Source organism: Tigriopus californicus, chromosome 5, assembly GCF_007210705.1.
Source record: "Tigriopus californicus strain San Diego chromosome 5, Tcal_SD_v2.1, whole genome shotgun sequence".
NCBI classification, from domain to species: Eukaryota; Metazoa; Arthropoda; class Copepoda; order Harpacticoida; family Harpacticidae; genus Tigriopus; species Tigriopus californicus.
Window position 1 is genome coordinate 15,990,554 of NC_081444.1, and position 25,366 is coordinate 16,015,919.

Sequence of the window (25,366 nt, forward strand, 5' to 3'; positions counted from 1 at the left end):
TATGTCTTGCTTTTACAATTGGCAATAAGTGCCAATTGAAACCTATATCTTGGGTTTGTCAAGGGAGGAGAGTTTTACTAACACTACTGGAATTTGCATTCTTAGCTTTAAAGAAGAATTAATGATGGAAAATTAGGAACTAAAATTAGGGCAATTGTCTTAATAATTCGTAACTATTGATATTTTTGTATTTTCCATGAAGAAAGAAGCACTGAAAATGATGTCAAGGGTGCTCTTTCAAACAAAGAGAGAGATCGCCTCTTTCCCCTCTATGGGTCACCTTCTTTTTGCCGTGCGCCATCCAGGTCTTCTAGAAATCCATGTAATAAGTAACCGAAAGCATATATGTCATTTTTCTACGAACTTTACTGTATGTTGTCTGTACTAGAATGCCTTAGTTGCGCGCACATTGCTGATATTGATTTTACAAACCATTCATTCCATTATTCTTTGACATTGATTTAAAGACGATTCGAATTTAGCCCTTTTATTAAAATTTCTGATTCGAAATTCATTTTTGTCATTGGCTTAAAGGTAAGATGTTATTTCTCAACTACAAGGAGTAATATGTTCGTACAAATCAATATGAATGCATTTTTTTCGTTTCGTTAAATGACCAAATTACTCGAGTAAGCAAAAGAAATGCAACTTTTTTCATTTGGCATTTTCTAAGAGATTTTTAGTCGTCCTGAAGAACCTTTCGCTATTATGCGCCCTGATTTTCTCTAAACATCCAAGTATTCTTTGCATGGCTTGCCCGGTTTGCACCCCTTGGAGTGCGGAGTCCAACCTTTCGTTTAGAAGGAGGAGATACGTCGGGTAGTCAAGATCGCCACTTCTACCTGTTGGAGATTAGAGGAACTTTCCCTCCCCCGGCCCCATCATGAGCGGAAATACCAAGTAGCTTGATTGCCTGAACTATTGATATCCTACAGACATTAGAACCGATGGAAGACGTCCTTAGAACTGGATATATTTAGAGTTAGTATACATTGAACTGGCTCGCGAAATGGAGCATGAAATATTGAGGTGGAAAAGAGAATGTGGTTCCAAGCTCCGTAAGTAGGGTAAGTTCCCATTTTTAAGTACGTAGACATACACAAGGTCAAGATATCACAGTGGCATTGAAATTCTCCGGAAGAGAGGAATATGAGATGAAAAGGCCTCAAATCAAGGGATGTCTTAAACATCCTGATAGGTCGAGTTATTCATGATGTTGAGTGATGCAGTGCTGTTGGTGTCCTCGTGTCCAAAACTGGATAACGCTTTCTCAAAGTAGAATCCGCGCCACATGAAGTACAATCGAATGAAATTGGGCATCACACACACCAGAAGGATGTAAAATGAATATGGGATGGGAATGGCATCCCCAATGAGCGGTAACCATAGACCACGCCGCCAGGCGTCACGCAAGTGATGACTCATCATGGCCACAAACACGATGAATCCCGCCCGCTCCACGAACACGTTGGAAAATAGGGCTCCAAAAAGCAGACAGAACAGCAGGACCAGAATGGGGATCCCGGAATTGTGGAGGAAAGGCCGGTGATTCAGTTTGGTGGCTTTCTAGAATGAGTATCACAAATATTTGATGGTGAGTTGTTCCGTGCCCAATGGGTACATATCCTCATGATACGGGTAGATGAAGTTTAGGATGAACACTAGTTTACGGAACATCCAAATACAGAACCAGGACATGTTCCCAAAATAGGAGTCATTCACGGGAATCTCACCTCAATGTGCCAGGATCGGGCTTCAACGAAGTGATCCAAGTCGACCAAACTGGCAATGAGTCCGCACAAGCCAATTTCGTAGAACTTCCAGAGATGAATGCGGCTGTAAGCGGTGGAGGAAAGCAGATCCAGGACCCGGTGAACGGAAGTGGTGGAGCCCAGGAGAATCAGAGCCCACGAGGCCCAGCCAATCACGGCGTGGACGCCATTATCCACCAATGCGGCTGACCAGGGATGGCCTTTGACGGACTGGAGACCGCAGAGCCAATCGCCGCTCAGACAGATCAAGGCCAACAAGAGCGTGTTGACAAAGGTGATGCCGATGACCCACAGACTTAGCATGATGAAAACCGATGAGTCCTCCTCCTGCCCCACCGAATGGGGTGTTTGCCTCCTTCTTATTGAGGGACACCCAAGGTGATGTGCATTCGACGTACATACGTCGATAGAGGCTCCGATGATTGTGTACCAACAACGTTCCTGACACACCACAAGCACACAAATACGGACAGAGTCGACAGAGCAGACAGAGCAGAGCTGAGCAGAGCTGCCCAGCTTCTCTTGTGCCTCGCTATGGACGGACGTACGGACGTACGGACGTAAGGACGTAAGGACGTAAGGACGTATGGGTGTAGAGTCTATCTAGAGACGAAATCTGAAAGTAAGGGAGCGAGGAGACGAGAGAACGGGTCTGATGCCCAGCCAGCGACTGACTGTCTTCAGCAGAGCCATGGCAAAGCGTAGGCAAGCCTCGGTGGAGGCCAGCCCAGCTCTCGAGGTTGAGAGAGCCGCTGGGAGTGGTGGCTAGGCCGACTCGGAATAATCCTCGAAATTCTTACCCACGGAAGGACGGAAGAATATCCACAAAACGAGTGGATCACCACCAACGGATCCGATCCGGGAAACGGGACTAGAAGGACCCTCGAAGCCTTGATCGAACCATTCTTCCTTCAGACCCTTCAGACGACATTCTGGTCGGGAAAGGGCGGCATCGGCGGCATCGGCGGCATCTCCGAGACTCATGGCCACCAGAGGGAGCCGGCCTCCGACGAGTTTGTCAGCTCAGCATCATCTGGATCCTTACTGTTACTATTGCCAATAACGAAGATGATGGTTGTGATGATGCTGATGATCTGTCATTGAGCATGTGTTGTGCCCCACCAAGCCCCCAAGCCCACCAACGGCGACGACGACGACGACGACCGATCAAAGGTCGCTCGGGTGGAACCCAGGCAGACAGGCATCCTCACTCAGGCTAAGTTGATCCTACCTGGAACCTCCGAATCCCTGAATCCCGGTCCAAGCCGATTTGCGGCGTCCTCGCCATCATGGATCCCATCCCGGACCTGGTGGATTCATCTTCGCCGTCGTCGTCTTTGTCGTCCTCGTCGGAGTTGCAGGAAACCTTCCGTAACTTAACTGGTCTGTTGCAAAAGGAATTTCCGAGCGTGAATTTGCACGATATCCCGGGATTCGAGCAAACCAATCAAGGCGGAGGTGGAGGCAACTTCCTCTTCTTCCTCATCTCGCTCATCGTGGGCATGTTCTGGATCACCTACATCACCTTCTTCAACTCCAGACGTGTGGGACAGATTGTGACCAAGATTGTCAATCGATTCATCACGGATCAAGGCGGATACCTCAAGGTAGGCACTATATTCATGAATTATGACCAAAATCATGACATTGAGGCACGTTCAATGGCTTCATCCTCATTACCATATTATCATTGTTATATTTCACACCTGAGAAGTGGGCTAATAGTGGTTTTAATCGGTTAAGCGTTGGGTTTCTCGAGCGATCATGAGGGCTTCTTGGGTTGGAATCACGGTAATAATCGGATGGTGCATCCCGGCGGAAATCAGCCCATTCGACGACGACCCATGGGTCTCGTTGCGATCGAGATCCAAGTCAAATCCTAAGCCATGGAGCCACCCTATAGTCTTGGTGCGAATCAAGCTCGATTTCTCGCCGATCCCACCCGTAAAGATGAGCACATCGATCCCGCCCAAGGGCACCACATAAGAGGCCACGTATTTGGCCAATCGATAGGCAAACATCTCCCAAGCCAAACGGGCAAATCGATTGCCTCGGGTGTAGGCCCGTTCCAGCTCCCGGGCATCCTGATAGCCACACACACCCTTGAGACCGCTCTCCGTGTTCAGAACCTGTGTCATATGATTGATAAGAAAGAGCGAGAATGAGGAAGAGACTGCCATGCTTGTGCGAATTTGGTATGGAGCAATGCCAACCTCGAGTATCTGCCCGAGGGATAGATTCGTTTTCTTGGCCATAATCCCAAGCACAGCCGGATCGATATCCCCGCTTCGCGTTCCCATGACCAATCCGGCCAATGGCGTAATGCCCATACTTGTGTCCACACACAGACCTTCCTTAATGGCTGCCACACTACATCCATTGCCCAGATGAGCCGAGACCACTTTTAGGTCTCTCAATGGTCGATTGAGCCGGGTGGCCGCTTCCTGGGCCACAAATTGGTGACTGATCCCGTGGAAACCATACTTTCGAATCTGATGCGTCTCATACCACGCTTGGGGAACGGCATATCGATAAACGTAGTCCGGAATGGTCTGATGAAAAGCTGTATCAAACACGCCCACTTGTCGAATACTCTAAAAGCGTGAGATGAATGAGATGGTTTCTGAAAACGACGCATTTTGCCTTGGAATCTTCTCACCGGAAAGTGTTTGGTCATGTGGGTGATGCATTGTGCGCTCAAGGGATTATGGAGTGGCGCAAAGTCTGACAAACCCTCAATGTTCTGGATGACCTGGTCAGTGATGAGGATGGAAGTTTTATAGAGATCTCCGCCGTGGACAACGCGATGCCCGATGGCGCGAAACGGCTTTAGAGCACAGATTTGACCCACTTGGTAGAAAATCTCCTGGTAGCTGCACGTCTCTAGAGACAAATTCTTTTGGCCTTCATCACCATCAATGTCGTATTGGATGTTAACGGTGGGGTCGCCCAGATGGCTGACCTGACCTTTAAGTACTGATCGTCCACTTTGCGGATCCACCGTGGAGAATTTGATCGAAGAGCTCCCGCAATTCAGAACCAAAATGTCTCTGGCCGGATGTCGGCATATCTGGCTCAATTTAAAAGCCATCGTTTCATGCAAAATAGTAACAACAGGATCAAAAAGAAGCACAAGAAGAAGTTGTCAAACGAGTTTTCTCTACTCTCCTCTACATTCAGATGACCATCGAATCTTTCAAGGTTGATGATGATCAGGCCTGAGAGGATTTCTGAAGTTTTCACAGAAAAAGAATGAAGTTAAAGTGCAGATAAAATGATGAGACTACGATATGGGTGACACATATTTTAATGTTTTTATTGGTTTTGTCTGCATCTAAAAGTTCCTCCCGATTTGATGGGTGCACTAATGTAGCTTAATTATTCAGTCCTAGATAACATTCCCCAACTCTAGATATGTCTTAAGCAGCATTTTTCGTTGAAATCATAACTTATTGGAGGTATAAACGTTTGAATTATTCCCTTGGGATCAGGAGAACTAACTATGAGTAGGTTTAATATGTATTTAATATGGCAAAGTTTTCTTTAATCGCTTTCAAATCTGGAAGTGTTCATAAAGCTATGGCATTCTTAAAAAAAAAAAGAAAAATACTCATTCGTGCGACATCCGATACAAAAGTTCAATTTGATCACAGTTAAAATAGTGCTAATTTCTTTATTATCTTTGTCACTCTCTTCAGATCGGGTCTTTGTCATGGTCGGTTTTACCGGGCAAAGTCATGTTTCGAGATGTCGCCTACATCACGAAGGATTACACAGTCAGGGTCCAAGATGGTTACCTTGTTTTCCGATGGTGGAAGCGCTATGTGCCCAAAGATGTATCCGGCGATTTATCTCACTCGTACACCCGATTATCCGTGGTATTATCTGGCCTCGAAATTCATATGTACAATCGCACGGATGTGTACCGAGAGCTGGAAAAGACGTTTGGACTGGATTCGAGTAAACATTTTCGTGGGGTGTCAAAACCCAATGTCAAAGAAGAGGAGCTCAGTTCGCATTCGCAAGAAGACGACAATTCCACAGCATCTTCCAGAAGTTCATACATATTAGGCAAGAATTGGCGGGACCTCATACCGGTGATTAAAATTGATGTGTCAAGCGGAAAAGTGGCCTTGGGCAATCGCCTTCTAGCCACCACATTGGTCCTGTCGGCCGAAGATGCTCACCTAACATACTCAACCAAGCCTGCGGGGTGCTCTCTGGATCATTTTATGCACTTCATCAAGGCCAAAGTGGAAAACTTCAAAGCTCTTTTAGCCCCCAGTCCCAAATATATGGGAATGCGCGACGAAGCTCCACGCTTCATGGGCGAGGGCTTTGTTGTGGCATCGTCCAATGAGTTGAACATCTACCATTACATGGATCAAGCGGGGAACGTTCCACTCGAAAATCACGATTCGTTCCCTGTACCTGAGTGGGGCGTGGATATTCGTTGCGGGAAAGGGACCCGTTTCAGTTACGGTCCTTGGGCTGACCGCCAAAGAGAGCAAATCTACAAGTTCTTCTTCCCTCCGGACTATTTGCCGCAGGTGGTCACATCTCCGCCTCAACCGGGCGAGAAACGGTTGGCGCGATATTTCCGCATTCGCTTGAGCACTGAGCACGAATCTTCTTTGGACGTGCTCTTCACGAAGCTGAAGGAGACCAACGCAGTCCATGTGAATGTGGGTCCTGGCACCAACTTTGAGTTCAAGTTGCCTTGGTTCGTGGATCAGAGGGGCTTTACTTCCACTGTGACCGGAACGCTGATGATGGTTGAAGCCACGACATCTTTGAAGTACCGAGAGTTACTCAAGGCCGAAACACTCCAGTTGAAGATCCTCATGAACTTCCCAATCCATTGGAATGACCACCAAGACTGGCAGTACTCTTTCATTGGAACCAAGTTGTCATTGCATTTCCTCTTTGCTCACAAGTGGTTCTTCGAGGTAAGGGCAGAAATTTAGACTTACGAGTACATACACAAAAAAAGGGAACCATCCAGAGGCCGAGTGAATAAACATTTGGCTTGCTTCCCCAATTTAGGATCTTTTGGACGACTGGGCCTCCAAAAGTCCCCCTGATCTCCTTTCGTTCGTTCCCTACACGTGGAACATTGACTTAACGTTGAAAAAGTTCGAATTGATCTCCCCGACCAACGAGTTCAATTGGTTGGATACCTCGTCAACTAATCCAGAGAACGCCTACATGGGTCTGTGCGGTCAAATCCTCAAGGTTAATTTTGCCTTGCCTTTTACCGAATTCTTGCCGGAAACCATTCCATTCCAATTTGATATTAGCGTAAGTATTGTGCATCAAATCAGTCCTAAACGTACAAACATTAAACATTAGACACACGAGCATGTCAAAAATCGAGATTGGATTGGTTTTATTTTCTTCTTTCAGGGCGAGATGGTGGATCTCGTTTTATATTTGAACTCAACCAATACTAGTCATGATATTCTGAAATCGCTGGACGACAATGCCAAACTTGTGACTCGGGATGGCCAATGGAAATGGAAGAAAGACGGCCAGGAAACGCGCTGGCGAAGTGTGTGCAAGTATGCCGACGGCTGGATCGACTGTTGGTTCGCTCCCAAGGCCGCTCTTCAGATCGAGTTCGTCTATCATCCGATTCCATTGCCCGGACCCGCGCCTCCACCCGTGGTGGCCACTCCTGACAAGGAGACTATGCTCCTCTATCCTCTTCGTGCTCCAATCGAGATTCAGAAACCGTTTGTCAGAAGGATGTCAACCAATGCTCCCAAAGATTTCGACCCCTTCACCATGGAGGCGGATATGTGTAGTGTTCATCTATTCATTGATCAGAGCACAGGTTACCTCTTCGGTACGCTCATCCGAAGTTTCATGCATTTGAAAGAGAACATTTTTGGCGAGGATCAACAATTCACGCCCATGGGCTCTAGTTTTGAAGAGCACCAGCAGGCCCCATCTTCCAATTTAAAGGAGCCAGGCGAATCAAAAGCCGGGGACCAGTTCGACCCTCGGCTATACCGACCCATCAATGTGGTTCTGGACCTTACCATAAGCAACGCCCAAGTTCACCTCATGAAGAATTGCTCCGTCTCTGACTCCCCGTGTCCTTTTGCCATGGTGGAGCGAATCTCGTTTGAGATGGAGAAAGACTATCGAGAGACACGCCTACAACTGTTGCTGTCTCCAGTCGTGGTGAGGATCGGGGCTTTGTCCAACGTGTCCCAATCAAACCTTCAAAGTGAGCAATTGCGCCAAGGTCATCTCCTCCTGACTGGCTTACAATTCCGAGGCCACGCCCTGTTCAGTGAAGTGGACCGACCTTTGGGAAGTGACACCCTAGAGTACGGCTGGCTGATCGAGATCCAATGTGGATCGCTCTTGGGCAAAGTTACCGCATCTCAGTTGTACAACGTGTTTCTGTGTCTGGAGACGTTCTTATTCTTGGCCGTGGATAAAGAGAACGTACTCAAGCATCCTAGGCCATTCAAGCTCTGCCAGCATAATCTCAGTCAAAAAGAATGTCAAAATGTCCGACCAGATCAGACGTGCTCCACTGTGGAAGAGGTCAAGTATAGTATGGTTCGTTTTTTGATCGATTACGTCGACGTGCAAGTAGTCGAGAAGAGCTCGTGTCTGAAGTTGAAGTCTTGTCCCATCCGATTTGTGTTGTGCAATCTCCATGGTCCTCAAACCAAGCAAGGCGTAACGGCCCTCATTAAACAAGTGACTTTGAGACAGTATATCAGCTCGAACTTTCCCCTAAGTCGGGCGGATATTGAACCTTCTCATCACGGAGACATCTGGATCGAAACTGGGTCCATCAAATTTGGACCGGTCATCATTGAGGGCGCGCTCTCAGGTTACACCAATGCTCAGAAGGACTTCCAGAAGGATCAGCATGATTTCTTGCAGAAACATGACCGAAAATCGAGACGGTTGTGGTTCTTATGGCCTCAAGCCCTCACCAAAGTGGAACCCAAGAAATTAGGCAAATGCGGTTGTGTGGGAGGCTGTAATTTCTTTGGAAACAACACCAACGGCCAGGACTTTTTCCACCCCAAACCCCAGGATGTGAAGGCTTTGAAAAATGTAGCGTTCCCCGTGATTCGCGACCGTAAAGAAGATCCGGGCTATGGCCAGAGTATTATCCATGATCATGAGTTGGCTGTCCAAGGAGTAGCAGCCTTTGGCTTTCCCATTGAGACATTTCTTCCCAGCAACTGGCCACATTCGTGTTACGAGCCCGAAAAACTTCCATTGTGTCCCGATATCCGAACCTACAAGAGCACGTCAAGTCATGCCAGTGATACCCCAAAGCATCCCAAGTACCACAGGTCTTTCTCGGGCAAGCATGGACCCGCCAACATCATCCAAGGAGCCATGACCCATCCCAGACGAAAGCGCTCAATCTCGGCCACTTCTGAGGCGGGGAAGGTACTCTCCTCCGTCAATGACCAAGACCAACCTGGAGGGGCAGACCTGGGAAAATCGTCCCTCTCCAAAGCCTCGAGTCTGATCCAAGTTCCAGGCGAGAAGGGTCTTTCAGACGCAGCTCAAGCCAAATTGATTTCTAGAACGGAATCCTTGGTGAGCGATGTGCTTTCATTCTATTCTTTGGATGAAGAGGAAGGAAACCCCAAAGTGTCGTTTGGACTGAGTAGCCCGAAGTCCCTCCGATCTAGTACTTCCAAAAGCCTCCACAAGCAATTCTCGAACTCCACCCAATATGGAAGCCTATCTTCGCCAACGTCCACCGAGTATCACACCGCCAGCAGAGGGGCCTCCTCACCATTGTCTCAGTCGTCGAATATCTTCACATCTCCTTCCATTAGTCAATATGAGACGGCCAATAGCCGGAGTGCCGGCGCCAGGTCAACATCATCGCTCTCCTTTGACACACCCACATTGCAGCCAGATAGTCCCCAGAGTTTGGATGCCCTGGATGAGGAAGGGGGCTCTGGTACTCTCTCGAGGGTGGACTCGTCTGCTTCGTTCATTTCGGCTGTGTCCGAGCACGATGACCTGGGCATGGTCAACTTACATATGCAAGTGAACAAGCCCATCTCGGAGTCGCCTTTGTTGATGTCCAGTTACATCTCGCACTTGACCCAATTGCGATGCTCACATTGGAACGAAAGCGTGGGGGTTTTGGCCCATGAGCCTAGTAACAAAGCGGTTCCATTTTTGTCCCAATTCGCGTTGATCGAGGAGGGCTTTAGCTCGATTGAAATGAAGGATAAAGACGAGAAGGAGACACTGGATGAGACCATCTCTAAAGGAGATTGGGATGGTCCGAGTGAGTTCGATGCCAACCGCGAGCACACCAGTTTCACGAGCAATATCACGAATAGCAATACTTCCAAAGCAACCGTCATTGTCAGATTCAAAGGCTCCATTGACATCATTTGCTGCCCCATCATGTTGGAATCGCTGGAGAAGACTTGCACATCGTTAAACAACACCTTCAGCAAGATCCATCCGATTTCGGTGGTGAACCACCTCCATTCCACGTCTGTAGATCGAGTGGAATCAAGAAATACGCTGAAGAAAGAACGAAGTCTGGATTTGCAGGAGAAACTGATTATTGAGCCCAAGGAGGCCAAAATGAAGAAATCTGACAAAGAGCAACCCTCTCCGGACACATGTCGCACTTTTGAAAAGAGCATCTCCTCGTTCATGCAAGCCTCATTGATCCTACCCAAGATCAATGTCATGATCCTTCAAGCTTCGGTCGTGGAGGAAATGTGTGCCTTCTCCGCTCTCGATCAAGTCAAGGACATCACGTGTGTGTCACTCTTGGCCTTGGGCATCAAAGAGACTTCGTTCCAATTTTGCAAGACCTCCCAGTCCAAGAAGATTGTCCAGATTTACCTGCAGAACCAGAAACCCTCTGGGAAAAAGAAGAAGAGCAAGTACAAGATCCCCGATGTCCGCCATCAAAATGAACCGTTTGCCTACGAGTCCTCAGAGACTCAACGCGAGGAGCTCTTTATGACTGGCTCCATGCAAAAGGTTCACGCTCAACTCCGACGCCTTCGGAACGATAGTTCCATCTTGCAAGATGCCGCCATCACCGCCATTCCCAACCATCAATCCAAGGTGTTTTTCGAGTACGTCAATGTGCCTCGACTCAGTAACAATCGCACCAGTACCCCTGTGGGGGAAAATCTGGATTCCTCCATCAAAAGAAAACGCGATTCCGAGCTGAAAATGGGATATAACATGTGCGAGTGTGGTCTTGAAGGTCTCAGTCTCAAAGTGGCTAAAAGGTCCAGTCATCAAGGAGATGGGGGACCCGAGGCCAGTCAAACCGATCCCTCTTCTTTGCATGTCGTGAGTGAGATGAAAGATGAGGGCGGTCCAAAAGCTGAGGATGTGCGCTCTCATGGGGGAGAGAGCAGCACCAGCGGTCAAGAGGAAGATCCACTAAAGCCCGGCCATGGCAAGAAGTCCACCGCATCTGGCTCTGCAGAGTTAAAAGCTAGTTGGTTTAATTTTGCAGCTCCCCCCAAAACTCCTATCTCCAAGAAGATTGATTTCACCAAGTTGGATTGGAATCTTCTCAGCACTGCGAGCCCGTCCATCGATGCTTGGCTGGGACCCATTGATCGGTTCCAAAATGCAGCATCCGCTTGTATCCAGATGTATCATCTGCGTCTGAGTGCCACCATGGCCGCATTGATGGCCGACTCCCTGGACGTGGCCACGGAGAATTTTCTTTCTTTGGCCAAACATGACAAATTGACGGCCTTGTCAAGAACGCTACGAGAAGACCCCTCATGCCAATTGTGTTCCATTCTGCTCAAATACATGATCCGGGGCAATTTGCAGGACATTGAAACCAATTTGAATGATGGCGTTCCACCGCTAACCACTATTCGTCAAGGGATCGTAGTTTTGTCCCGACAATGGAAAAATGCGCTGTCCACCTCGATTCTCATTGAGTACAACCTGAGGTATCGAAGCCTCAAGAACCTGTATGGGGCAGCCCAGATGAATTTGGAGCCAATTCACGAACAGACCGTTGAGGGTGATGATGGAGACGATGATGACGACGGTGACGATGACGACGGTGACGATTATGAGGAAGAAGAAGATGGTGACGAAAACGAAGGAGACGAAGAGAGTGAAGGAGAGGAGAAGGATCTTGAAGGGGATTATGACGAAGAGGCCCTGTTGTTGAGAGGGGCTAACAACCACCGTTACAACAACTTCAAGAGTGGCTCCATCATTTCCGACATCTCTGCCAGTTTGAGAGCCAAGTTGTCTCCAGGGCATTTCAGTCCTCTCTCGGAGGACATGGTGCTTCTGGAGAGGAATCCCCGAATGACAGGAAACCGAGCTTCTATGGTGAGTGTGGATTCCAACGAATTTGTCCAATCCGTTCCAAGCGAATTTCTTCCCACATCGGGTGATGTGAGTCCCACTCCTGGGACGAAAGAGCGAGACGAAAGTCTTTACGAGTGGATGAAGAGACAACAATCCTTCAAGGATAACACCAAACATTTCGAGGACGACAAACTCAACGAAGATGATATCAAGAGCAACCTGGAGAAGGTGTCTCGCGCGCAAGTGATACCCCAAACCAAAGCTATGCATTTATTGGATGCTCACATCATTTTCGAGCCTTTACTATCAAGTTTGGGACTCATGCCTCAACAAATCCAGAACCTATCTCTCAAGACCCTAGGCTATAATGTGTCCTTCTTGAGTTACATCGATGAGGTCCGAGTGGATATCATGGAATCGGAAATTGGCAAGCGCACGCGATCCATGCGACATCTGTCCGAAAGCGATCAATCTCCGGCCTTCATGTGCGAAAAAGTATGCCTCCAAATCGAGTTGAAGAAAGTCACGGACATCAATACAGTGGATAAGATGAAGGAAAAAGTGGTTCCGTTGTACATGTCTAGAGCCCAACTTAAACGACACACGAGCAGTCTGGTCAATTTCAGCATTGATGTCCACCAAATCTCCCAAAGAATCAACATGCCTCTGCTCAGACTGGCCAATCAAATCGTCACCATGCATCTGAACGTCAAGGAGACCAACGAAGAATTGCGAGAAAATAAACCCCATGAGGAACCGGAGTCGAGTGAGCAAAAGGACTACATGAGACGCAAAAAGTGCTCCTCGGAAAGCTCAAGTAGCTCGAATCTGTCCTCCATGCCCACGGAGTCCGTTGCTCCTTCGAATGAAAAGCACAACTTATCCTCGGACTCGGCCAAATCGAACAAACCGCCGAGGGCATTCCAAACCCCAAGCCCTTCATTGGCGCTCAAATCTAGTCTGAAGCATCGGCCCAAAAGCTTTGCTCAAAAGTTCCGGCCCAACTCCCGTTTGGCTGGAATCGGCGGGTATGCCAACATGGATAGTCCACTCCACGAGCTGCAGGATTCATTCGTTTTGACCAATGCGCCATTGGAGATGATTACCGAAGAAATGACCACAATCAAGTGTTGGAAGACCATGTACAACTTGTTGGAATTGTATTCAACCATGCCCACCACCAAGACCGTTCAACGGCAAAGCCTCACACCAGTCTCGAACAACGTCAATTTGGAAATGGGCATTCTACAAAAGGGCGGCAAGCGTATTACCACCCCGACCGCCCGAGATGCACCTCCCTTACCCAAAACTCCGGATTTGGAAGTACCCAAAGTCCAAACCCCCAGTGAGCAGCCTCGGCGACCCAAAGAGGTTTCCTTTGCGAAGGCTGATGCCTCCAGACACGAGCACACGCCCTTGATTGTGTTTGGCGTGGCCAAGATCCGCACCACCAAACTCATGGCCACTCTCAGTGGGCTCAAACTTGAAGGCGAGATCAAGGGTCTTCAATCCAGCATGCAATACAGAGAGAAGATCCGCGCTCCAATGAAAGGGGTGGCAGAAGTCTGTGTCACGGGTCACATGGAAGAAACGAACATTGTGCTTTTGGAAGGGCTGTTGAAACAAGAGCAGACCGTGGTGAAAGTGGTCATTGGGAAATCTCAAGTGATCTACACGAGTCATATATTGAAGAACAAGGACCGAAACAACGCCACTATGGCTGTCAACTTGGTCCACGTGGAAATCCCTCAACATCCGGTAAGCCTTCACGGAATAGTGACGAGAGGCACTAAGGAGCTCTCCAGTACACTCCAAGAGTTCAGAGGGGCTCGGATTCTACAGCGAGGCAAGACCATGATGGCTACCGATGATTTGGATGGGTCTTTGCATCAGTCACCAAAAGTCAGCCACAAACAGACCCCATCCGAAACTGCACCACTCCGGGATGATGAGAAATCGGCCTTGATCAAACCCTTTGTCATGCAATTCCATGTCATCATTCACAAGTTGGCCATCGAAGCTGCCTTACTGCCTTCTTTAAAGGCCGAATATGCCATGTACAATCTCTCCTCTAAAGGCATGAGTGGAAGCAAGGCCAAATTCGTGGTTGACCTCCCCAAGCATGTGCTCAGTTTCAACACCAAATTGGAGGTCGATGTCACGGAAGCCAATCTACCCTCAGAGGCCTCCATTGATTTACCGAAAGTGCATGTGAAAGCGGAATATGTTCAAGATGATGGAAAAGGACCCTCATCCTCAAACGGACCGGATGGATCAATTCTGAGCAAGGGAAACTATTTGAGCGCCGATGCCCAGATCGGAGAACTGGAACATTGTCTCACCACCGATTTGCTCAACCATCTGGTTTTCGTGCAGAAAGTGTTCATGAGAGAGGTGAATGACGTGGTTCAAAAGATGTCAGGAAGCGATCGCCCTGTTCCAGTTTGGACCGAATTCGGCGAGTTTGAAATGTACCCGCAAAATCAGGAGCACAAACGACTTCTGTTTTCCGTGTCCATCCGGCTGAACACCATCACCATCACGGCTACAACTCCAGCCAACTCCGGTGTAAGGTTCGAGACTGGAAAATCCGAGTTCCACATCTCAAACCGTGTCCAAAGCATCCAAGGGTCTCCAGTGGAGAAGTATACCATATCAACTATGGCCAAGGTGAATATTCGTCTCAGTTTGGGCCAGTTGATCCGTGATCCCATCTATTTTGAGGCGGAGCCCCAGTTCCATCAACAAGCATACTTCCGCACCACAATTCAGTTGAGAAACGCTCTTCAAGGGGAAAAAAGTGCGGATCGTGTGGAGAGCTCGGATGCCATCTACATAACCCTTGATCGCCCTCTTGTGTTTGTTCAACCCGTGGCGGTGGACAGAGCCATCCTATTTTGGCTCAGCTACAAGAATGCTTGGGAATATTGGACCGAGCAGCGTTTGAACTTGAATAAAGATGTCCTTATGGCCACCGAGCAAGTCTTGGAGAAAGTGCCCATCAGTCAGATTACTAGTCAGTTGAGTGCCCCACACGTTGGAACAGTGTTTCTCCAAGTGAATGTCAAAGACATTGGGATATGCATTCCCGTCTCCTTGGACCCGACTGACGCTCTCAAGCAAGACATGGAAACCAGAGGCGCGATTGTGGCTACCGTGGAAAGTACGAGTATCACGTCGTGCTCTGCACGCTCCACCGTGAGCAAAGGCAAATTCCAAGACTTGTGTGTCAGGTTCACTGAGGATTTCAACCATTTCCAAGATGATTGGAAACCAGACCCAAAGGACGCGTCCCTCATGAACTTGTGCATCGTCTCAGAGGGCTCCTATGAGATCTGCAGTCACACAGAGAAGGCCATTCGTGATGAAAATGCCAAATGGCTGTTGAACATCTCTTGGCAGATGACCGGTGTAGATGTCCATGTTGATACCAACATTGGTAAGCATCTGACCGCTTTGGGTAGTACGTTGACTTCATTGACAGGAGAAATTGAGGAGGAGGGCTCTCCGGAATCTCAATCCATTTCGGAGGACGATGAAAACGATTTGTCCTCTTCTGATGACATGTCCTACTGGAGGAAGAAGAACCAACAAATTGATCTGGATTTGCCTTCGTTTCTATTCAATCCCAATCTTAGCAAGGGCGAGGTGTCCAAATATCTCGAGAATGAGATCAATGAGCAAGCCAAGACGGTGGAGGACCTTCAGAAACTTGGAGCCTCCAAGCAAACCGTGAATTGTGAAATGAAGAAGTTGACCGAACTGCAGAATATTGCCTCGAAAAACTTCAGATTGGAAATGGTTGAGCGAATTCGACGACAAAAATCCCGAGCTAATTACTTCAAAGAAAAATTCGGCTTGGGATCAGGAGGAGGAGGAGGAGGAAGTGGTGGTGGTGTTAGTGTTAGTGGCAGTGGTAGTGGTAGTGGTAGTGGTAGTGGTGGCACCAATGGTGGCACCAACAGTGGGAATCCATTGGGAGGAAATGCCGCAGGAACGACGCCCCACAAATTGAGTGCCAAGTCTAAATCAATGTGTCTCCCTTCGTCAACATTTGATGACTCTGACTTTGAGGGGAACGAGGACCAGCAGAGGCGAAAGTTCAGTGATATGTCCAAGAATGCCTCTTTTGAAGACGTGCCCAACAACCAGAAAGAGAGCAACTTCAGAAGACCCACACCCTTTGTAAGCAAGGCCAGCACCATTGAGGAGGAAGACGACGTCAGTTGTACTTCATCCACGCCAGACAGCAGCGCCAAGAATCTGAGTCCGAGGAATTCCACGAATCCGAACTTGACTTCAGCCGCCATATCCAAAACATTGGAGCCCAATGTGGATTTCGAGTTCCAAGTGAAGATCTTTATCAATTCCGGAAAATGCGTCCTTCACACCTTGCGGGAGGAAGAAAAGCGTGGCATGAGAAAGGATCGAAGCTTTTCCGGCAACTTATTTGACAGCCCGAACGTGACGCGGCGAAGTAATCGAGGGAACGATTTCAAGCCAGCTCATAGTTCCACTCGTTTAAGAGATATGCGAGGTATTTTTCAAGACATTACCACTTTCTACATTCCGGGTCTAGATGTTCGGGTTCATTACATCTCCAAGACCGACGAAGGCACATTAGCGGATCCCATTGGACAACCTTCGTTCCTAAAGAAGAGCTCCAGTGCCAAGAAAGGGACCCTGGTCACTTGGATGACCCTACAGAGCATTCCAGAAGAGACCATCATTACGCCAAATATTTTGGAATTCCTGGAGCAGGCTTTGGAGCCTCTTCCCACTTTCAATACGATGCGAGGCACTCAACCTCAGGATGGCGAGTCGGACTCGGACAACGATCCTGACTCCAATGCCGGGTCTCAAACCGGGGCAGTTTTGCCCCCTTCCTATTCCTCGTTTCCCGTGGATGTCATTGTCTACTTTCATATGCAGAGCTCCACGTTTCGATTTTCGTGCATTCCCGTATCCAAGGTGGAATGCATGCTCAGATTGCCTTCTTTTGACCTGGTGTTCTCTTCCAAACGGGTGGATGGTCAAATCATGGAGGAATTCGGGGATTCGCCTCCAAATGCCCGATGGGACGATCTCCCGGAAGCGGATCGAAGTCGGTTTGAAGATGGAAGCGTCATGGGCGGCCTCAGCGTCACCGGATGTCTCAATGACTTTTCCTTGTATGTGTTCCACCCCTATGGCGGTGGCCGGAAGCAAAAACCCGAGGAAATGAATTTCTCTCCCTTGACCTCCGAGGAGCGAAAAGATTCACTTAGTGTCAATGTGGCCTTCGTCAAGTTTCACATCTCTCGATCCAGGAAGCTCAATTTTGAGAAGATCTCGCTCGAATCCAGCCAAAAGTTGTTCAAGCTAGCCAACATGGAGCCCAAGGGCAGCATTGCGTGTGTCCGTTTCAGCACCATCATTGATATTGGTTCGGCTTCGTTCAAGTACGACATGCGGCGGTTGTCCGAGATCCTGGCCTTCCCCAAAGCCTGGTACCGCCGAACGCTAGTTCGGCGTCTCTTTTTGGGCGAATTGAAGACCACTTCGTTCCACACCGAAAAGGAAGCCCCACCCAGTACACCGTTGGGTTCGAGTCGGCCCATGCCAGCCAGTGCGGGCCTGCGGAGACATTCTATGAGCACTTCCACTAACGGAACGGGAGGAGGTGGAGGAAGCGGGACCGGTGGAGGTGTGGGCAGCGCCAAAGAGAAGCGGTCGAGCGTTTCCCAGGCAGACAACCAGAAGAAGATTTGGATCGGTCAGACCACCGCCCATTCTTGGGAGACCTTGGTGATGATAGCTGTCAATTTCAAGGAGCTCAAAGTCCAGATGAACATGGGCAACGTGATGGGGAACGTGGATTGGATCTCGAAGAACTTGCACTCCCGAGCGCGCCTGTCCATCGCTTCCACTGGCCACAAAAACATGGCCATCACTTTGGGCTTGAATGAGAGCAACTTTGAGGCAAAAGCTGGAATCGTGGGCGGGGCTATCAACATTGGGAAAGTGGAGACGTTTTGTCAATTGAAGGAGGACAGTGGGATTGAGCCCTTCCACAAATTTGCCTTGCAAGTGGACGTCATGGAAATCAAGTTCGATTACATGGGCTCGAGCATCCTCATGGGTCGAATCAGCCATTTGAAGGCCAACATCAACGACGATTGGCACGTGACGGATGTCAAAGATGATGCCACCACCATGCATCCGGCCCAGATCTTCATTCAAGGCGACATGAATTGGGATCAACTTCAGTTGATGATCTCCAAGTCCACAAGTGCCGACTTGCTCAAGATTGCTAAGAAAATGGAAGAGTTCTTTTCCCAACAGTTCAGAAGCAGCAAGAAACTGTTTTCCAGTCTGGAACCCGGGCCATGGGCGGGGCGAGGCGCGCCGGCGAAGAAAGCGTCCAAAGAGGTCCCATCGATCGCCGACCTCTTGAACATCAGTCATCACCGTCATTGGCAGAAAGCCTTGCAAAAGATCTCGGGTATGAAGATTTACACCCTACCTTTCAAGCTGCCCGAGATTGGCTCAGTTCTGGGTGGCCTCCTTGAACTCCGGGGCAAACACATATCCTTGGCATGCTTTCACGGAATCAATTTTAAGTCCAAATCCTGGGCCCTGTTCAGCTTGAAAGACCCTTCCATTTCTTTCACGAGCGATGCCCAAGACTTCATGGAAGAGATGGTTCAAGAGAATGGCCAATTGGCCCGAGGCATGAACACAACCATAATTCAAACCTTGTCCTTTGCCCTGGGGCAATCCAATCACGCCACCAGAACGTATCATGGATACATGGCCACGGTCAAGAAGATCTCGAGGAATGTCAAGTACCTTCCACCCGTCAAGACATTGAACGAGTGGTTCATCTATGCCTTCCGAAGTTCCGATCTAGATGAGGTCGGCCGATTTCCGTCTTTGAACCCCGGTCCCGGAGGCAAGGACAAAGACGAGGTGACCCAGAAAACCGAAGACATCTTCGCCCTGCCTTGTCTCACCATGGACCTGAAAACCAAACACGTCCAATCCGAAGTCATTCCCTCAGAGACCGATCCCAAGCCCACCGTGGATTGCACCTTCGTGACGGACTTCGACAACCACATCTATGTGACCACGGATGCCGAGGCGTTCTTTTTCCTCCATGATCTCATTAGCTCCTACGTCAAGGAGAAAGAGCGCGTCATCAAGAGCCAACTGAGCACGGTTCTGGAGAAGTCGGCCACGGCTGAGAAATCTCCCAACCCGACCACGGCGACCTCTTCAGCAGGCGGAGCCGCCGGCAGTGGCACTAAGGCTAAAGACAAGGATCCCAAGGCTCTGGCCATGTTGGAGAAAGATTGGCGAACGTTCGATTGCACATCCTGGCATCTGGAGCCAACGGTGAGACTGATCAGTTGGGCGGGCAGTGAAATGGAGCCCTATGGAGTGGATTTCATATTGCAGCGGTTAGGCTTCAACCATGCCCGAACCACCATACCCAAGTGGCTGCAACGAGGTTGTATGGACCCGTTGGACAAGATCATGTCCGTCATCGTGTTAAGAACCATTCAAATGGTTCAAGAGGAAAAAAGAGCCGTTGAAGAGAAGGCCAACAACCAAAAACGATTACAAGATCATGTGTCGTAGGATACCAACCAATGAACTCCCATCGTACCTCGTTGCTATTGAATCAATCCATCAATTATAACCATTGAGAGCTTTACAACAACATGAATACCACACTGTTATATCGTTAGTCGTTGATATGAATTTATTCGCACTTTTTCATGGGGTAGTCTACGGTGTAGTAGTAGTAGTGGGTAGACTCTGGTAATAACAAACACTTTATTAACATCGAGGCCATGATTATTCAACTTCTGTGCCAGTCTTGTGAGACAACAGAATTCACGGCAGAACAGGGGATCACAGATGAGTTGGTCAGATCAATAAAAATTTTCAGATCATATCTCTTCAACTTGGTTTGGATGCAATCTTAGCGATCTCATTGCCCAAGGTGTTGATGTTTTCCTAAGGAGCGAAAGTAAACTAATGAGGAGTGAAAGAACAATCCAAGGATTTTTTCGTGTGCATTACTCACCTTTAACGTGATATTTTTCAGCAAGGTATCTTCAAGAACTGCTTGGAGCTTCTGGTTGATTTCCAATGAGAGCTCCAGAGTCATATTAGAATCACTTGTTTTGGAAGAGTAGAGGGAAGCCATGATTCCGCCAGACTGAGAGATCTTTCTCTGCAAGAAAACAAAGTCGAGCGAATGCGTTAGAAAGGAAACCAGGTTGTTAAAATACGCGAGACCCAAATCAAAGTAAGAGAAGAAAAATGTGAGCAAGTGGCAAACATCAAACAAGGGTAACATCAAAACAGGTGCATGTGCCCTCCCAAATACCTCTTTTTCTTCGTGAACTTTTCTGTTGATCATGGCCAGCTAGGTGGATGAACGAGAAATGAACCGTGTGTTGAGGGTTGTCATTGATGGACCGAATCATCACTCACCTTATTGTTGTCCATGGCCTCAGGCGTGAGGGCCCCGGGCTCTTGATTCATCACGTAACCTTGGATGATTTTGTTCTTCTTCTTGATCTCTTCCAAGAGCGTCGACAGATGTTCCTCCATGAACTCGACCTTCTCCGCTTTCTTGGCCAACTTGCCCTGAAGCTTGAGGATCTTCTCAACCATGACCTGACTATCAGGTACCAACATGGCTTGCTTCTGAAATCCAAACGGAAAACCCCGGTTTGACTTGAACCATCCAGAAGCATCGGGAAACAAAACATTGGTCGAGTTACCTTGGAATGAAAGTTTGACGGGCTCATTAGGCCGTTGGAATGCTCTTGACTCTAGGGGATGCTCTGCAAATGGTTGTTGGCGGCTGCCGTGGAGATCATCACTAATCCATTGGGACTGGAGTGATCCGGATTGTTGAGCGAGGCACTCGATGAAGCTCGAGACGACGGACTCAAAGAGGAATCCATGTCGTGATTCGATCCGCCTTGCAGGGCCTCCAGGTGCTTCTGACTGATCTGAAGCTCCTTGGTGAGCTCCTTCAAGCTGGCCGCGTTCTTCCGCTTGAGCACCGTGACCTCGTTCTGGGCATCCAGGGTCTCTTGATTGAGGACACTCACGCGCCGTGTTTCCTCGGCCAACTTCTTCACCAACAACTCCGTCTCCAGCCTCCGGTTGCGCCTCTCCTCGTCCAATTCCACGCCCAATTGAGCGCACGCCATCTCGAGCTCGCCCATTTTTGCCACCAACCTCGAGTGCTCGCCTTCCAAGGCACTGGATTTGGCCTCGAGGGCGGCCAGACTCGATTGGAGGATCACGTTCTTGTCGGTGAGCTTCTGGGTGAACTCGAGCAATTCCGCTTCCTTCAGTCGACACGAGCTCATGTCCGCGTTGAGCTCATTCACGTCCACCTCCAGATCTCGACACGCCTGCGCTTTAGCCTCCAACTGGTCCTGTACCTTTTGGAGCTGCAGCTTGAGACTCTCGAGTTCGGCCACTTGAGCGATGAGGCCGCCATTCTCTCGCTTTTGCGAAGCCACCATGTCTTTGAGGCGAGCGATTTGCGCATCGCTCTCATGTCGATCGGTTTCCAATTTCTGAATCCGAACCGACAGCCCGTTATTCTCGTCGATCAATTTGTGGTACTTGTCTCGCAAGGAGCCTAATTCCGTGGCGGCGGCTGCATCGATGATCAATTTGGCACTTTGCTCTTTTTGGGACACTTGTTCCAATCGCACTTTATTCTGCTCGTCTTGCCGGATGTTGTTCATAAAGTCTTGGCACTCTTTGCGGGTGAGCTCGATCTCTTGTCGGGTCTCGGTCAAATGCTGGATGGTGTTATCGAGTTGATCCCGGGTCTCTCGATGAGCATCGACTTCGGCCTTGAATCGGGCCGAGGCTGCGCACGCCTTGGACTCTTGGACCCGGACCTCCTCCTTCCAACGGTCAATATCCTTGCGCAACGCGGTCAGATCTTGGAGCTGAAAAGCGAAAAAAGAGTTGAGGCCCAAAGCCCAACAAATTGCCAAGGATGGCGGGGTCATCATGCCGGCAGGCTTACGCGAGAATCGGCTACTTGTTGAGCTTTGGTCCGATCCGTTTGGCAAACTTTGATCCTAGCCTGGAGATCTTCGTTGTCCTTGAGGGCGAGCTTGAGCTTGCGTTCGGCATCTTCCTTGGCCTTTCTTTGGCGAATAACCTCGGATTCACCCAAGGCGTACTTCATGACCATGGCCTCTTTGTCGCGATTGGCGGCTTGGAATTGCTGCTTGAACTGGAAAGACCCAAATCATTAGTCACACGTTCCCCCAATGAGGCCCAGCCAGGACGAGATTGGACACCGACCATCGTCCATCTCGACTGGCACTAGCCCTCCGGCTGTTCGATGGCTAGGTTGACTACATTTCAGGGTCAATCATCATGTAGGGTGGGATGGGCTCTTCATTTTCAATCTGCCGTTGACAACACCAGTCTGCTACTCTTAAAGGGCAGTAGTGTCTTTTCAATGGAAGAATGGTATGGGCCTTAAACTTCGAGTTGAGCGTCCTGGATTAGCGCTTTCATTGTCCATGGTGGGACTGGCACCTTCCTTCATATGCAGGATGGCGATGGTGGTTCGACCCCAGGCCAATCCTTCTATTTCTGCCCCTCTCTTACAAACCAGGTCTCAAGTCTACATGTATGTCATGGCAGATGGATCCGAGGCTGAACCCCCTGGACGGGTGGTCCGGGTCGTACCTGCTGGACTCGAGCCCGGGTTTCTTCTTGAAGGCTTTGATATCGCGTGTCGGCCTCTTGCTGGCTGGCCTCCAAGGCCTGGTCTCGTTGGTGGAGTTGAGCCTTGATTTGGGCCAGCGCCTTCTCCAATTTGTCGGCATTGTGTTGCTGGGCCAAGAGCTCGGCCGTTAATTGACCGCGCTCGCGCTCCCACGCCTCGAGTTGGCTCGGACAGGCGGTCACGCCCGGACTGGGCGGCGCCACCGCCTCCTGGGCCTGCGGGTCGGCCTGGGTCTGGGCCTGGGTCGACATCCTAGACATCCCATCCGGTGTCCCAGGCTCCAACGCTGAGCCCAAGTCCACCTCGGCCAAAGACCCGGCCAAAGACCCCGCCGAAGACCCCGGCGAAGTGGGGCCTGAATGGGCTGGCTCTGTGGTGTGTGGTAAGGCGGCCGGCGCCTGAGTCTCTGGGGACACCAGGTCCGTCTCGGCCTCCATCATGTCCATCATGCTAATGAACTGACTAACTGACTTGACGGCTCAGTACACGGAGACGGAGACGGAGACGGAGACGGGGATCAGGGCGTGAAGCTCAGGCTGAGGCTGAGCGTGGATCCCTTGGGGCACCACCAGCCAATCGATGATGGATGATGGATGGCTCGCCTCCTTGAATCGTGTTTTCTTGGATAGATCGGTCTGTGATGGTCTGTGATGGTCTGTCATATGTTTGTAGTACATGGACGCTCCATGACATGGAAGGCAGCTAGCATATGACGGGAGGCGACGATGCGACGATTGCCCCTGGCCTCTCGAACTGTCAAGCTAGAATCTGGATCATTTTCTTCGTTGTGCGAGTTCCGGGGTTGCGTTATTCATGAATGGGCCATTCCGTTCGTCAATTATAAATGTCCAAGTTCAAACAAGATTTCCCACGCCCACATAGGCCACTCTCGAAAGGCATGTCATAGGGATGACATGTTAGTGCTCAAACGTAGTGCTGGGTTCCAATCGTGTTCAAACCCGCCAGTCTTGGTACTCTCAGGGACAACCACACTATTCTCCAATGCCAGACCCAAAGCATCCATGCCTGAGCCAAATGTCCATCTCTGTCAGCCAACATGTTACAGAGTGACAAACACCCCCACATCATACACAGTGATACATGTTTCAGTGGACTAACATCATTGTAACCAAAATGCGGTATATAGCATTCTGACACATATGTTGATAAATTTCCAGCTACCCACCATGTTCATTCAGTGGTCAATCTAGTCACACATTCACACATTCATTACACAACCATTCCCCATAATAATGTTATGCCGTTACGGGTTACAATTGACTTAACAAAGAACACTAAATGGCCTACTTTTCATAACTCTTGCCATATCTTGTCCATACTTTCACATTTCTAGCAAATGAAAGGGATGTTTTTGGCCAAAACATGTCAAAGGGAGAGGAGTGAAATGAAAACCAGAGATGAGAAATCATTAACAGCCATTTTTAGCCAGGAAATGGCGTCAGAAAGTGACATATATTTATTCAACGCTAATTTTTGCCATCACAGAATGAAACCCATTGGGCAAATATTAGCAAAAAGGCAAAACGTGCCAATAGATAAACACAAGGAGTTGTGCCTCAAAGTAGATTCTCAGAGAATTAATTTTGCATATAGATGATGGCTAATGATTGTTGAAGGTTCATAAAGTTAGCAAGCAGAACGCTGAAAACCGTGATATTGAAATAACAGCATCAGACATTTTGAAGTTAATAACACTTTTTGCCTAATAACTCTGTGCACATCAATCAGAAAATGAAAAAAGTCTAGAACTTTCAGACACGTATTTAAATCAAAGAAGATTTTCTTGTTGGTGAAATACCTGATACTTTTGCTTTGTGTCATGTCTTTAGGTCCAACAATAAATTTGATTGGGTAGACTTAGAGGGTTAGTCAGGTAGACTTTAACCATGATGACAGGCAACGCTATGAAGCATTGCCAATGCAAGATTCAAAGGCAAGAACACTTTCAAAGTTGCAACAAACCAAAAGGTATCTGATACTTATCGTTTTCAAAAGCTTTCATGAGCCTTGTCCTAACCCAGGATTTAGGGTCAATTGTAGAGACCGATGAGGCTTAACCTGTGTTTTGAGAGCACCTTCAAGCCCTTGAGAATGCAGGCTAGTTCAAGCAATGAAGTCCAACACTCTTCTTTTGTCTCCTTCATTGTTCAATTTGCTGCCTTCAAATATTTGTAGGGCTCATCTAGGCATTGATCCCGTAGCAGGATTTAAGTCAGACTTGGACAATTTTTTGACTAAAATTCCCGATCAACCTTATATTCAACAGTTAGTCTGATCAGCCAACTCTAATTCGTAATATAATAAAATAGTAAAATGAATAAATTTCTCGTCTTGAACTGCTGGGATTTCAATCGCAGCAGTTAAAGGAAAGCCCGCAAGAAAAAAAAAGAAAAAGAAAAACCAGGTTCAATTTTTCAATACCAACCTTTCCTATTCAATACGGATTATAACAAAATATTCATATGTATTCTTA

At 48.6% G+C, this 25,366-nt stretch overlaps 4 protein-coding genes across 4 annotated transcripts; 1 reads left to right on the plus strand and 3 right to left on the minus strand.

Moving 5' to 3' along the window:
• Positions 1-957: 957 nt before the first annotated feature.
• LOC131881273 (transmembrane protein 267-like) lies at positions 958-2,413 on the minus strand. The gene is made up of 2 exons (XM_059228090.1): positions 1,734-2,413; positions 958-1,566 (listed from the first exon to the last, which is right to left on the minus strand). The coding sequence occupies exons 1-2, from the start codon at positions 2,073-2,075 to the stop codon at positions 1,183-1,185; spliced, it is 726 nt and encodes a 241-aa protein (XP_059084073.1). The 5' UTR covers positions 2,076-2,413; the 3' UTR covers positions 958-1,182.
• A 575-nt stretch (positions 2,414-2,988) lies between these two features.
• On the plus strand, positions 2,989-19,830 carry LOC131881270 (bridge-like lipid transfer protein family member 1). The gene is made up of 4 exons (XM_059228087.1): positions 2,989-3,379; positions 5,471-6,721; positions 6,819-7,073; positions 7,179-19,830. Exons 1-4 carry the CDS (start codon positions 3,062-3,064, stop codon positions 19,719-19,721), a joined length of 14,367 nt encoding a protein of 4,788 aa, XP_059084070.1. The 5' UTR covers positions 2,989-3,061; the 3' UTR covers positions 19,722-19,830.
• Positions 3,420-4,899, minus strand: LOC131881272 (acetate kinase-like). The gene is made up of 3 exons (XM_059228089.1): positions 4,432-4,899; positions 3,986-4,366; positions 3,420-3,901 (listed from the first exon to the last, which is right to left on the minus strand). The coding sequence occupies exons 1-3, from the start codon at positions 4,861-4,863 to the stop codon at positions 3,503-3,505; spliced, it is 1,212 nt and encodes a 403-aa protein (XP_059084072.1). The 5' UTR covers positions 4,864-4,899; the 3' UTR covers positions 3,420-3,502.
• A 23-nt stretch (positions 19,831-19,853) lies between the features above and the next one.
• LOC131881322 (coiled-coil domain-containing protein 186-like) lies at positions 19,854-23,597 on the minus strand. The gene is made up of 6 exons (XM_059228160.1): positions 22,833-23,597; positions 22,156-22,368; positions 20,941-22,075; positions 20,586-20,878; positions 20,173-20,322; positions 19,854-20,102 (listed from the first exon to the last, which is right to left on the minus strand). The coding sequence occupies exons 1-6, from the start codon at positions 23,319-23,321 to the stop codon at positions 20,046-20,048; spliced, it is 2,337 nt and encodes a 778-aa protein (XP_059084143.1). The 5' UTR covers positions 23,322-23,597; the 3' UTR covers positions 19,854-20,045.
• Positions 23,598-25,366: the final 1,769 nt, after the last annotated feature.

Bases quoted from the DNA above. Each gene is read 5' to 3' on its own strand.
- LOC131881322 (XM_059228160.1), bottom strand. From the start codon at position 23,321: ATGATGGACATGATGGAGGCCGAGACGGACCTGGTGTCCCCAGAGACT. The intron at 22,076-22,155 runs GTAAGCCTGCCG...TTCGCTTTTCAG, and splicing joins AACAAGTAGCCGATTCTCGC to CTCCAAGATCTGACCGCGTT. The intron at 20,103-20,172 runs GTGAGTAATGCA...TTCGCTCCTTAG, and splicing joins TGAAAAATATCACGTTAAAG to GAAAACATCAACACCTTGGG.
- LOC131881273 (XM_059228090.1), bottom strand. From the start codon at position 2,075: ATGCTAAGTCTGTGGGTCATCGGCATCACCTTTGTCAACACGCTCTTG. The intron at 1,567-1,733 runs GTGAGATTCCCG...TACTCATTCTAG, and splicing joins CCCGATCCTGGCACATTGAG to AAAGCCACCAAACTGAATCA.
- LOC131881270 (XM_059228087.1), top strand. From the start codon at position 3,062: ATGGATCCCATCCCGGACCTGGTGGATTCATCTTCGCCGTCGTCGTCT. The intron at 3,380-5,470 runs GTAGGCACTATA...CACTCTCTTCAG, and splicing joins ATCAAGGCGGATACCTCAAG to ATCGGGTCTTTGTCATGGTC. The intron at 6,722-6,818 runs GTAAGGGCAGAA...TCCCCAATTTAG, and splicing joins CTCACAAGTGGTTCTTCGAG to GATCTTTTGGACGACTGGGC.
- LOC131881272 (XM_059228089.1), bottom strand. From the start codon at position 4,863: ATGGCTTTTAAATTGAGCCAGATATGCCGACATCCGGCCAGAGACATT. The intron at 4,367-4,431 runs GTGAGAAGATTC...TCACGCTTTTAG, and splicing joins ACATGACCAAACACTTTCCG to AGTATTCGACAAGTGGGCGT. The intron at 3,902-3,985 runs GTTGGCATTGCT...CATATGACACAG, and splicing joins CCCTCGGGCAGATACTCGAG to GTTCTGAACACGGAGAGCGG.